The sequence below is a fragment of the Drosophila suzukii genome, chromosome 2L (assembly GCF_043229965.1).
Source record: "Drosophila suzukii chromosome 2L, CBGP_Dsuzu_IsoJpt1.0, whole genome shotgun sequence".
Classification (NCBI taxonomy): domain Eukaryota; kingdom Metazoa; phylum Arthropoda; class Insecta; order Diptera; family Drosophilidae; genus Drosophila; species Drosophila suzukii.
Window position 1 is genome coordinate 6,173,847 of NC_092080.1, and position 14,116 is coordinate 6,187,962.

Genomic DNA, 14,116 nt, shown 5'->3' on the forward strand with positions numbered 1-14,116 from the left:
GCCAAAAACGAAAAGTGTTTTAAAGGCTTATTTAGCGGCTGAAATATAAAGAGAGATAGGAAAAATAAATGGAAATGCGCCAAGCGACGATACTACGACCTTGAAATGTGCGTTTGCCATTGGGAATGAACTACAAATAGGAATTAAAAACAATATTCAATGGATGAAATAAAAAATCTTTGCCCTGATGGGCCATAAATCCCTTGATATGTGTCTTTCATCACCGCCGACTTCGTGGGCAGTTTGAAGCGATCTGCTCATCATGGAGTCTTTTTCCTTTAGTCTCTCCCTGTGATTGACATTCTGCAGAAATCGATCTTGTGGATACACGTATATATCTTGATATACGTACGTATTCGTATCCGTAGTGCCTGAAAAGTTCTTCCGCTGGCCCTATTACCCCCATAGTTCCTATCCACTGTTTATTGGAAGTTGTTTATAGGGACCCCAGCTGCCGGTCTTATTTTTTAACCAAACAAACTGAATGGCACAAAGCATAATTTAGTGCAAATATTGTTTACAGTGTATGTCATTAGGGGTATGAGAAGAATGATAATGAATTGAATAGCATGCACTCAGCTGTTGTTTTCAATTTAATTTAAGGGAAGTGCAAGTTTCGGTCTTTAGAATGTAGATTGCCCTTCCGCCTTGTAAAATGTAGAATTATACGAATTAAAGCCTCAAATGATTCAAAAAACGCCAACATTTATTAAAGATTTTAAACCATTGCTTAAAATATTTATAATTGATATTTGCTTATTTTTTAAATAGATGTTTTGGTTAAAAAAACACCATTAAGGGTCCAAACATTTGTAAAATTCCATCCTATTTCACTTAAAATTCATTTTATCAAAAATTCCCAATTAAAAGCTTTTAACTGCCATAATCCTTGAAATACTTTCTGTGCCTTTTCATAAATGATTTGCTTGCATACTTGAGATACTTTTGTGTAACATATTTAGCTCAATTATGTCGAGTAATTTGCACAAAATCGCTGCGAGGCACTTGACTCTCGCCCACAGAAAGTGCCTCTGTCTCGTTGCTAAAAACAATTTGTTGTTAAATTGCAATTAAGGCAGTGTCTATCCCCTGAAAACCCTTTGCACTCCCCCTGTTTTTCTATGAAAACTCGGTGTCCAAAGTGAAATAAAACAGATACAAAGTTAGATACGCTTAATTTTCCAGTTGAGGCGAGTCGAGTGAAGTGATTTCAGTTTAAGTTTTTTTTTCGAGTCTCCTAAACGCAGCTAATTGAAATGCCAGTTTGCCAGTTTGCCATTTTGCCAGCTTCGACTGGCTGTTGTTCGTTTTAATTACGCGCATTTTCATTGGACATGTTTTTGTGGGTCGCCATGGGTTAAGACAGGTTGCTGTTGAGTTTTCCAAAATCCGCAAAAAAGGCAAGAGCAACAGCTGCCTAATGCCAAATAAGATATTTCGGAATTTCAATTATTTTCCATCGCCCAGTGCAGGTACGTCCGTCCCACTGTCCACTGTCCACTGTTCAGTGTCACACTGTCTGCCCACTGTGCACAGCATCTCGTATTTGTATTGCCTCGCAAATCTCGACACATGTCGGGTTTTAGCGAACCCAAACTAAAGTCCCAACCAACCCAAACCGTCATTATGAGCTCGGCTGACCGAATGCGAACCCTGGACACTGACACCGAATCTCTTTGCCTTGATGTTGATTGATCTTGTATGGGGGAGAGTTTGCTTTTCCACCTGGTGGATGTTGATGTGGATTTGGATGTGGCTGTGGATGTGGCTGTGGAGGTAAATGCTGCACAAGGTGCAAATACTGCTGCCAGTTGAAATTCACAAGCACTTTCTATTGGTCTACGCAGTCAATGTGTGTAATTTGGTTATTTGCAATTAACATTTTCTAACGTCTCGTGTCTTTTTCGGGATAAGCACCTCCCAACTGCAGAATTAAATATATGTTTTATGCGTAGAGAAAGTTTAAAATAAGCCAATCTTCTTTAAAACTAACAAATTTCTACTTTTTCCCAACCTCTTAAATACATTTTGCATAATTTCAATATGTAGGGAAAGCTTGGGGTAGATCAATCTTCTTTAAAACCAGTGCCTATCTTACAAATATAAATAAATTAATAAAAATGTTACCCAAACTTGGTAATATATGTATTTAAAATTAAGATTGGTAGCCTTTGCAAATTTCATTTTCCCGAGCTCTTCCAACATCTTTTTAAATTTTAAATTTATTTACCAAAACTGCCAGCAATATTTATGAATTTTCAGAATATTAGAATAATACGACTACCTCATCATTTCGAAATTTAGGATATTATACGTAGAGAAAGTTTAGAATTAGCCCATTTTTTTAAAAACTAATGGGTTTCTATCTTATAAATTACATTAAAGTAATAAATCTGTAGGTAGTTAGAACTGAGATTGGTAGTCGTTAAATATTTCTGAAATGTTCCAAATACTCTTTTCTTATTCCCAACCTTTTAAAGTAAATATACCAATCATTCGCCGAAACTCCTAGCACTATTTGGGAAAATCCACGTGCCCACGACAACAGAGTGAGAAAAAACCTGGCAGGATGAGAATTTCTCAATGAAATCACCCGCTGCTGAGTTTTTCCGGGACTCATAAAAATTAAAGTGCACCATGGGTTAGAAAATGGGATCGGATATGGGAAAGTATAGTTTTCGGTCATATAACTACTGAGGTGGTCGGTTTTCAGCCATAAATCTACCCATCGCCATAAGGGGTCTCTCACTCACTCCGGAGATCTGTCGACAAACTTGTTGCGATTCTCCAGGGACAAAACAGGGCCGTGAGAATATTCTGTCTGCAATCTGGGGAAAATCCGCAACAGGACTGGGAACTGGCCAATTTTCTTGGCCTTGCAATTAATTGGTCGTAGCTAATGTCACTTAATCGCCTAATTGCCATGAGAAATGTCCCCTCGCAAGTCGTGTGCCAGACTTGTTTTAGTCGTGTGTCATTGAAATATTTCAAAGTCGTGGAAAAGAAAAAAGGAGGATAGCGATCAGGTGCTGCTGAAGGTCTGCCATTAATAATTATTAAATGTATTCTGGGAACGCAAAATGGGAAATGTCAAAATACCTCAGTTTGGCAAACAATTTTCACAGCCAACTGCTTCAAAAATGTCAACATACTGTTTATCTTAAATCAAAAATGCGACTCGAAATGTTGAAAGCCCCCAGATATAATCAAATAATTTATGCTTTGATTTGTTAAACAACAAATTCATTTCATGCGAATCGGGTTTCGTTTACTTTACAGTTTCAGTGGCTTGCTCATTCGCAGATTATTGCACAATCATTTAAAGCGGCTAAAATCGAACGCTAACATTAAAGCCACTTTGAAACGGCTGTCTTTGGCTAATTTGTAAATCATTTTACAGCATTGATCAATTTCCTGAAACAGCAGGTTTTATTTTATTGAGAAAGAAAAATGTGTTTCATATTGTGAAAGTTAGTCCATCATATAAAAATCAATCAATCAAATCAAAATTATATGTTAAAATCGTAAACATGTGTAAAATATCACAAATGAAAACTACATAATGTAAAACATTACAAGTTTTTTAAATTTTAAATATATTTAAGTACTTTTTTATTAGCTATATACATTTAATACCCATAGTACCAACAAAATTCCCTGAGCAACAGGTTATTCAACTATTAATAAAACAAAGAAAAAAATGTTTTCATTATTATGAATATTAGCTTATCTTTAACAAAACATATATTATGTCAAATTTAAATATATATTTTAATAATAAAAAGGCAATCTTTAGGGCTTACATTTTTATAGGCTTCTTGAATTTCAATATTATGTAAGGGAGTACATTTTTATTAGCATGGCTTGGTTTCCTATTACCTTGATTACTTTTTTCCGATATCCAATATCCAAATTGCAGCCTGGATGACTTGGTAATTCACTTTCGATAGTTAAGCAAACATCCCGGGGTAATGATCTTGATGACAACTCCGGAAGGCAACTACAAATTTCGCTCATTCGATAGGCAAACTTGTGCAAACACAGTGACAACTTTGTGTTTGGCTGTGGCTATAAATTTATGCGGTAACATAAAACCGTCAACCGTTGATTATGGACACCACATCGGATATGTTGGGGTATCTATGGGTTTGTCCACAGCTTCGATTTGGAATCGTGGCGAAAATCGGCGCGTGGCTTGTAAGGAAATCGGGCTGAGTTATGTATGGGCAGGCACACGATCGATCGATGGATCGATCAAAGCGGTTAGTGAACTCCCTCCCCTGGATATATACACCGCACATATATCATGTATTCCCTGGCTTGTCAAGGCCAATTTGTTGGCCACAAAAATTGGCCACGCATCCTCTCTAATTGACAGCCCCCCGATGAGAGGAGCTATCCCATCCAATCCAATCCGGTAATTGATGATGATGGCCTCCGCCTCCAAACCCAAGGCGTTATATTAGCTGGTGACGGTGGGCGTGGCACCACTTACACCTCACTATATATGTAGGCCGCTTTCCCTTTTGTCAATGGAATTATGCAAAAAGAAAATTTACCGCCATTGCGGTTTCTTTCTTTATCGGGCACGAAGCAATTACTCATGTAATTTTTTTTTCGCCCTGGAGAGGAGTGGATATATAGCTAGGTGAATCACGGTTAGCTCATCATCGTTAGCTCATCTTCAGCGACAGCTAGATTTTCATCTTCCAAGTTGATGAGCAAAGACTTTCGCTGGTCGAGGTTTGCGTAATCCCCCTGGGATTTGCCATTTCTTCGGGTTACAATTTGATAATATATAGTACTTTCGATTGCTCGTTTCTTTTTTGGATTTATAGCACTTTCTAATTTCCCTCTATTACTTTTATTTTTGCAGAATCCTTGCGTTCTGGTGTGGATCAAACCGAACTCCAGGAGCTGAACAATGGCCAATCCTCGAGCGGATGTCCAACTCCGCCGATGGCGCGGGACTCGAAGCGATCGTCCATTGGGAATGAGCTGCCCTGTGAGACGGAGGCCAAGTTGAAGAGGTGCGAGGACCAGAGCGGTATTATCCCCCAGCAGGAGTCACAGGCCTCCAAGGCAGCATCCCCCCTTCCGCCAATGAAACCACAGGATTCGGAGGTCAAGGCAGTTTCGTTTACCACTGCAAATGAGGTAAAAAAATGTTTTTTTGGATACACTTCTGATACATTGTAAACTAAGAAAAGCAAGAAATAGAAACTTGTTTTTAATTAAGTAACTGTTTAACACAATAATTTGAGGAATAGCAAGCAAACCTTTAAACCTTAGTTCTGTAAAAAATATATATTTAGATACAAATTCTTTAAGGATGGGGAATTTTCTAAGTTTTACTTGTGTAACATTTTCATCCTGTGTTGTGTCTTTGTTGTTGTTGTTAAAGGTTTTTGTTGGCTCATATAAATGTTCGACGTAATACTCGTAATACTAAATATCATATAGTAGCCAAATTTTAAATGTTATTATGTATTTAGAAATAGTTTTTGTGTAAATTGTAATTCTGATGACATAAAACAACGGAATATATGAACATTTTCGTAAATAGTAATGTAACAATGTTTCTAAGTAAGTTTGACAGGAACACAAAAACATTACACAGCATTAATTGGGCATTATTTAAATCAGTAAATTTGTAGTTTTATATTTTTTCAAGGTATTAATTATTTATTTAACGCATTATCTTTTTTGTTATATTTAACCATTAGCCGAGCGCCTTGTCCTTGTCCAGCGAAGTGGGAACGTCGGTCAGCTCGATGACGATGATGGCCACGCCCCGCGTTGATATAGCCGCCCAGTATCCCGTCCTGAAACCCTTCGCGGATAACGGAGTGCTGGACTGTGCCCGCTTGGCCAAGTTCCTCGAGGACACCCAGTTCGAGCGGCGAGAGGAGCACCGCCAGGTCATGGGATTCGCCGTCATGGTGCAGTTCATGTCCCAAGAGGTGAGTTCAGAAGTATAACTTAAGAAGCATATAAGGAGTAAGGATCTGGGATCAGCAAGGGTGAGGTTGAGGGATTTGCTGGGAAAACAGGCGCCAGGGATTTATAAGCCCTTTGAAGGCAAATCGAAAAGATACTACTGGTATATCTATACCTTTCGCTGCCCTTTGTCATTGTCCTAAACATGTGCCGAGTATCCTTGGATCGGGATCACCTGCTCTAATAATTCCCGAATTGTTTCACATGTGCAGCCCTCATTGTTTGAGAAATTTGCCTTAATCTATGCTTAAAGTTGAGCTAATTTTGTTTAATTGTGTCAGTGTGGGCTAAGCCATGAAACTCCGAACCCCTGAAAACTGAGCCCCGGATATGGGTGCACTTTTTGTGTTTGCACTAATTAAAAACTATACCGAAAATTCCGAACAAAAGTTGGGTAAAATCCCCTTGCTCTAAACCCCTACCCTTTGCCGGCCGTGAAAGCCTTTCCCCGGGCTGAAAAATGAAAGGGTGTGAGATGGCTATTCAATTAATTGTTTGCCATTTTTCGGTGTAAAGGATTCTGATGGAACAAAACGAAAATTCGCGGGTATACGGTGTGAGTTTTGGCAAGATTTCTGCTTGAAAAGCCTGCTAAAGGATGCGGAAGGGACAGGCTTTAAAAAAATGTACCTGCTATTTTCGAAGGCAGTCCCCTTCTTCACCTCCATTAAATCACAATACCAAGGCCATAAAAATCGGCGACAAATGCGAAAAACATTATTTTAACATTTGCATATAGGGGAGGTTCTAGGCAGACCTCATCCGCGTACATCATAAATCGATTTATGATGATGTTTGTCTGCTGACTTTTCAGCCACAATTGCTTTAGGTAGAATTTTCGATTTTCTGATTTGTCTGATTTGCTTGAACTTGTCTGTACAGCACATTTTCCCCCCAAATTGTCTGTCTTTGGTGTGTTACCAAAAATGTTGACAATTGCGTAAATCCATTGTCTTTGGGCCAACACATGCACAATGCTGTCAGGATAATGGAAACAACTGCTGCTGCTGGAAAATCATCTGATTTCAGCCGGTCTTAAGTCTTGTGCAAGCTGAAAGTGACACAATCCGCAAATGAAAAGATAATTCCCCGGGCCATCAGCTGCTGGCATTGTATTGATGTCATTTGCGTTGGCCATTTGCAAGCGATTCTTCTCTTTTTTTGAAAGGAAAGTCATTAATGTGGCGAGAAATTCCGGAATCCCTTAAGCTGTTGTCGGAATTTTTGCACCCTGAGCCGGGGGGAATTTACAGGAAGTTGTGCAATGCGGGTAGAAAAGAACTCAAATCGTTTAATTCTCCAGATGGGAATTTTCAAAAGGGGAAAAATTGTTTTAAAAAACATTTACATTTTTAAATACCCATAGATTTATTAACGTTTACATAAAATACCAAACCTTAAATAAATATTAAATACATATTTAATAAAGTTCATAATGCTCTACAAATTTTTCAACATTTATAACTCCCGCAACTTTTATTTATATTAAAGCTATTCAATAAAACATTAAATAAACTATTTTTTTTAGTTAAGACAAGTTGAAATGATTTAATTAAATTATACAACAACAGTCCTCACTTTTTGAAACATTTAATTGATGTTAATTACTTTGACTTACCATGAATGCTTTAAAATTGTTAAAATGTTTATTGGTTTTCCCTAGGTTTTCCCCTAATCTCTTTATATTTTTTAAAGAACCCACATATGTCCTAATGGCGTTTGAATATTTTTCTTTTAATAATTATTATAAACAAACCCCCAATTACTTAAATAGTTTCCCAAGAACAATTGGCGCTTGCATATGCTCACATGCAATTTGCATATTTGTCTAGGGTCTTCGGTATTTGTTTTAGGCACGTTTCGAAAAAACAAACCCAGTGTTATTAGGGGGAATTACGGGAGAACATACCACAATATTTGGCTAACTTGTTGAAAACGCGACTACCGGCTTGGCCAGCAAATGCAAACATGCAGGGGATTTATTTGCCTGGGTTTTCTGTTAATTCCGGCGAACGAGGCAATGGCGCAATATTTTCCCACTAAAAGCCTAAACTGATGTTGCAACATAAATATTTATTTAAACACGATCCAGAGAGATTTCACAATTTGGTGTGAAAACCGTGGAAGAGCAACCGGCAAGGTAGTCGGGATACAAGGACATTGCATCGTTTGTGAAAAGGACAACCCGGCTCGTGTCCATTTTTATTAGGTCTTCACATTTTACAGCGCGTTATTAAATGCCAAGGACAATTGCAGTTTGCGATGGCATTGCCTTAAATCCATAAATTACAAAGTGTGCAACCTAGATTGCAGCAAAGGATTAAATCCAGTCGAGCCAGTTTCACGGCGGCGAGTCACTAATTTCAACACTTTAATTGCGACAAGGACGCTCGCCAGGTAAATGCCGCTGTCTTTGACCGGTCGGTCATCGTAGCCAGTGCCCACTTTGACTGTCACCCAACGAGGCACCGACTTCCATTTCCATTTCGACTGAGACGGAGACAGCGACATGATGGCTATTAATTTGCTGGACAGGATCGACGGCGACGTGGATAAGGCAATTTGCAACTTGGTCGGCAACTCTTAATTTGGGGATCAGATTTGGCCAGCCGACTGGCGACTGCTGCAATCGATCGGGACAATTTAGAACCAGTTAAATTATAATTTGGAAAACATTAAACACATCATTCAAGCAAGGCTTAAGCTTTTATACTTATTAAACTATGGGGATTTAAAGTGTTTTTTTTTTATCCATACTTGTCTGGTTTCTCAACCGCATGTTAAACTAAAAACAGGGGTTAAACTCTACATTTTAAGGCTTAGTTAAACATGAAGACGAGAAAAAAACTTGTAATCTATTAACATTTAACCGGCTGGTTGTAATAAAAATGGATTAAGATGGGGATAGCAAATTGTCACCTAACACTACTTTTTTGTGTATTCGACTTATTCCTGAAATTTCAGCATTTTTTTTGGTAACTCATTGATATTAATTTCTAAAATTATGTGATTATATTGGTAGTGGTAAAGGGCTATGAAAATGGTCACCTATCACAACATTATTTGTTTCTTAAATATATACCACATTTTATGTATTCGTGTTATTCTTGAAGGCATAAGGTTTATTGTAATTTGTCAAATTAAGCCGAAACCAAACTCCTATGCAAATTACAATTTCATAGATCAAATTTGATGCACTTGAAATGATTTTCTCCAGTTCCTTCAAAACCCATATACTTTCGAGTTCCTTTGAGGCGCTCTGGCACTTCGATACGCATCCACCCAAACTGATGCAGAGAAGGTGCGCGCCATTACGGCGAAATTGAAGTGCCCTCAGTGGCCGCCCCAAAAAGGGAAAATTGTCTTCCACCTTCAGCTGGCAGACGCGTGACAAATGCTGCAAAGGGTCGATGGCTGATCCCAAACCACATGAACTTGGCCGGCGATCTTTAAGCCGGAATGGGTGGATCCGCCCTGGAAATCTTTGGCCAGCCAGTGGGCGTCAACCACCAAAGGAATACACCCACAATTGCATAGTTTCGTTTTTTCTCCGAGTGCTGGAGTAAAATTCCCAAATCTTTCACCCTTTTCCCAGCATGTTTTTAGAATTGCATTTTTTCATCTGCCTCGGAATCCCTCGTAAATATTTTGCTGGCCATATCCGGGGATATTCGTTTGATCCCTCTAGCTACCTGCGGAAGTCCTCCTCTTTCACTTCCTACCTGCTGTTCCACTATAAAAGCAGATGGTTGCCCAAAAATTGTCATCAGTCTACTTCAAGTATTCGTGTTCAACACACAGCGACTCTGCTCTTCGAAATATAGCAAAATGTTTGAGAATTTTGAGTTCACCAACGAGAATCTATCGGCACAGACCATGGATTTGGACATCGATCTCATCAGTTGGACGGTGCCCAGCACTCCAACCAACACCACTTTTATGGATAACTTCAATTTTTCCCAGGCCTTCGAACAGCAACAGGTATGCTTTGCATATAAGAAGAAGTAGATCAATGGAAACAAGGTTTTCTACAAATTAAAAATGGTATAACAATGTGAATTTCTGAAGAAAAACAAAGAAATTGTTCAAGCAGAACATTATATATGTTTTATTATACAAGGAAATTAAAGTATAGAACTAATATGTTGATAAAAATATTTAGTTCTGAATATCTTAAAAGCTAAGAGCTACACAAGTAAATGTATGGTTTGGTACTCTTACTTTTAAAATACTTTAAAAAATATAGGAATTGTTAAAAAAGTTTTAGGAAACCAAACATTTTCGAAAGCTAATAAAAATCTTAAAAATTTATTGAGTGGGATTTCCCAGACAACCTTTGACCGTGATATGTATGAACCTCTCGAACGAGACCCTCGAAAACCATTGTCTGCTCGCGGAAATTCCCGTCTCAAAGACATTGTCACAATCTCAGACAATTTCGTCTTTGTGCGACTTCCGTGCAAAACTCTTGAGATCGAGATGAAAATTTCTTTTTAATTACCCTAACTACCTGAAGAGACCCTAACTTTATTGATTTATAGCGGCTCGACTCTAACCAAGATCGTTTGTTTCTTTTGCGGATTACAGCTGGATGCGTTTGCCTGCAAGGAGACCAAAGAGCAGTGTGCCCGGACCAAGGGAGCGCTGGAGGAGACGATCCGGCTGCTGCAGCAGACGCAAAGGGATTGCGAGCAGCTGCGCGAGGATCTGCATGCCAAGGATGTGGAGTGGGCCGCCAGGGAGCAGGAAAGGGATCATCTGCATCGCACTGAACTGAAGCAAGGTGGGTACTCCTGATCTCCAAAAACCCATAACCGATAACTAATGATTTGATTTCCCCCTTTTCAGCTGAGGAGAAAGTACTGGAGGTGCAAATGCTTGCCAAGCAAAGGTTCTGCGATCTGGAATCCCAACTGCGCGCCAAGGACGAGGAGAGCAAACAGGCCCAGCAGGCCTACCACATGGAGGTCTCCCACAAACTCACCCTCAAGCAGGAGCACCTGACCACCGCCGAGCACAAGATCCTGGATCTGCAGACACGCCTGCAGAAGCTGGAAGCCCAGGAGCAGGAGAACCGCGAGAAGCTGATTCGCAAGGAGAACATCCATGCCGCCCGCCTCTCGGAGGCCAACCAGCGGGAGCAGGAGCTCAGCGATCGGGTGAGGAGCCTCACCAAGGAGCTGACCACCCTGAAGGCCAACAAGGAGCACAATGAGCGGGATCTGAGGGATCGCCTGGCTCTTTCCCAGGACGAGATCTCCGTGCTGCGCACATCTTCGCAGCGCCGCAGTCCCTGCTCCAGTCTGCCGGATCCCGCCTCCGCGGAACTCAGCCGGCTGACCAGCGAGGCCGACAGCCTGCGTTGCGTCCTGGAGCTAAAGCAGGCGGAGATCTCCTCCCTCAGTAAGGCCAAGTCGGACCTCATCCGTGAGAGCGAGGAGCGCCTGAAGCTGGGCAACCGGGTAGCCCTTCTAGAGGCCCAGAACGAGATGCTGCGTACCGAACTAGAGGCCAAGACCGAAAAGGAGAAGTAAGTACTTGCTAGAACACCTTTAAGCAAACCCCAACTAACCCTTTACTAATCTCCTCCAGGGACATGCAGCAGAAGATGGAGGAACTCCAGAAGGCCTACAAATACGAGAGCATCAAGCGCACGCGGCTCACCTTCGACAAGGAGGAGCTGCAGTACCACCTCAAGCAGCGATCCGTGCAGCTCCAGGCGGCGGAGGCCAAGTTGCTGGATCGCTCCACCAGCTCCCATGATAATAGCCGCTGTAGTTTGGGTCGCAGTGGTCTAGACATTGCAGTGACCACCTCCTCGCCCACATCGCCAGTGATGAAGGGCATGATCGAGCGCAATGACTCGGTCAGTTGGACCCTGGAGATCGATGATGAGTCCTCGTTTAAGGGCAACACCTCGAAGATAGTGCGAAGAGCTGGTTCCCTGAGAAGCAGCACCGAGCGGTGTCCCATCCAGCGACGACAGACCTTGACAAGCAATGGTCACTCCAATGGTGTGGCCACAAATGGAGGCTCCTCCCCCGCTCATCCCAATCCACTCAGCCAGAGCATGTCCGCCACGGCGCTGCTGAGGAGCAGCAGCCACTCAGGGGAGACGGAGGGTCGTCCTCTGTCCCGCGCCCGCTCCCATTCGGTGTGCATCAAGGCTTCGGCCTCCAGCTCAGCGGTTTGCGAATCCTCTGGCCAGCGGCAGAGGCAGCAGGATGAACTCCACCTGGCCGACTGGCATGATGATACTCCCCTGTGCTCCAGCTCACCACAAGCGCCGGGAGCAGAGATTCGTCCACGCAGCTCCACCATGAAGTTAATGTCCAGCGAGGCCAAGAAGTTCCAAGAGATTCAGGAGTCGGCCGGGGAGGCCATGGTTTCCGGAGCGAACTCCGAGGACGAGAGCTGCTCAGCCTCGTCGGAGGATATGATGCGCAGCTCCTCTGCCTCGAGTACCGCCTCGGGCGGATCCCTGTCTAAGCGACCCAAGCAACCACCATCCCGCATGTCCATCGAGGAGGCCCTGCCCTGCACACCCATGGAGGTCAGCTGGTCGGAGGACGCCGCCGATGCCAATGGACTGGCATGACATGGTGCCTACGAGGAGCAGATCGACCAGATCGCCGAGGCGGCCGAAGAGGCTTACGAGAGCGAGGACATTGAGGTGGAGGATCAGGAGGACGAGCTGATCGTGGGCGAGGAACAGCCGGAGCACAGCGACAGCGATGATAGCTTCTAAAGCGCTAGAAACCAATTTGTGAAACAAAATAATAAGGGATTAGGAATCGGCACTTGCGACTGGTAGGAGCAGATTGAAGTCATAGTAGGAAGCATAGCTTGTCGTTTTCACTTCTATAGACCCCGTGCAGAAATGATGGAGATACCCAAAAATATATAATGATAATTCGTACGTTCTTAACTGAAAATGTTTGTGTAAATAATTGCATTTAGCAGTATGGTAGCTCATAGAAGGCGCTCATAAAATATAATAATAATAATATGATAATCTAACAATTAGTCGAGCACAGCAAGCGGAGCCGTCACAGTAACTTGGGGGAATTGAAATCGATAATGAAACGTAAAAAAGAATTACATTTTTTAAAAGGGCGCTGAAATGGAGGATCGAAGATATGCCACACACAAAGCTAAACCAAGTTTAGAGCGTATAATGCTACGTATTTAAAAACAGTTTCAAACTAAATGGAAATCAGAAAACAGAATACAGTAATGGGTAGCATTTAGATGAAGCAGTATGAATATTTGCATAAAACTTATTACTATACCACACTCTATAAGTATTTGTATGATTAGCGATATTGATATTGTATTCTAACCGCAACTCGCAATCGCTGATATCGTACATGTTACTCGATCCTCAATCCCCAGATAATAACCTCCCTTGAGCTCAAAACAAACCACTCACTCGATGTCCTTAATTGAAAACTTAATGCCCGCTATTTGTGGTCCTGGGGGAGGTATCCGTCCCCCCGCCACGTCTATATTATAATGTACCAATTAGATTGTCAGAGGTCTTGAGCCGTATCGCCGACCTAGCTAAGCTTTAATTTTGTGTTTTATATACATGTATTTATTATTTAGTCTTTAATGCCTTATAAAAGCGTTAAATAAAAGCAAGAAATTGAAACCAATTAGTTCGTACTGAATCAGTTATATATTAGTTCTAGCCTAACTACATTAGTTTACGTTACGTTTTTATTTTGTTATCCTTGGAATGTGTCCGAAATATGCGAGTTTTATATGTATAGGTTCAGGATACGCTAACTTTGTAACACGCAGCATTGTCATTAACTTTTAAGTATGTTATTTTTATTATGTGTGAGATAATAAGAAGACCCGGCACCCATCAACATGAATATTCTGTAAGATACGGTGCGGAAACCATCGGAGAATAAGTTGCAAAAGAGAAAATAAGTAAAATGGTACAGTTAAAAATCCCTATAAATATTTTTTGCTAAATAATTTCAAAAAACCTTAAATAAATAAGTAATTGTTTCAAAAAGTACTGTTTTCTATATTTGCGACATTGGGGATGGGAATATATCTTCTGGAATTTGGTTTCAACTAGAAATGGCAATCAATATATTAA

The 14,116-nt window shown here is 41.1% G+C and overlaps 1 protein-coding gene across 6 annotated transcripts in view; it reads left to right on the plus strand.

The window, feature by feature from the left end:
• The window catches only part of toc (toucan), a 90,446-nt gene extending 76,417 nt beyond the window's left edge, over positions 1-14,029 (plus strand). For all 6 annotated transcript variants that reach the window (XM_017082457.4, XM_017082472.4, XM_017082477.4 and 3 more), the window contains 5 exons: positions 4,877-5,157; positions 5,727-5,963; positions 10,588-10,783; positions 10,849-11,530; positions 11,593-14,029. In XM_017082457.4, coding sequence (XP_016937946.3) covers positions 4,877-5,157; positions 5,727-5,963; positions 10,588-10,783; positions 10,849-11,530; positions 11,593-12,598 — 2,402 coding nt within the window. In that variant the 3' untranslated portion in view covers positions 12,599-14,029. The remainder of the gene's footprint in view (positions 1-4,876; positions 5,158-5,726; positions 5,964-10,587; positions 10,784-10,848; positions 11,531-11,592) is intronic.
• Positions 14,030-14,116: the final 87 nt, after the last annotated feature.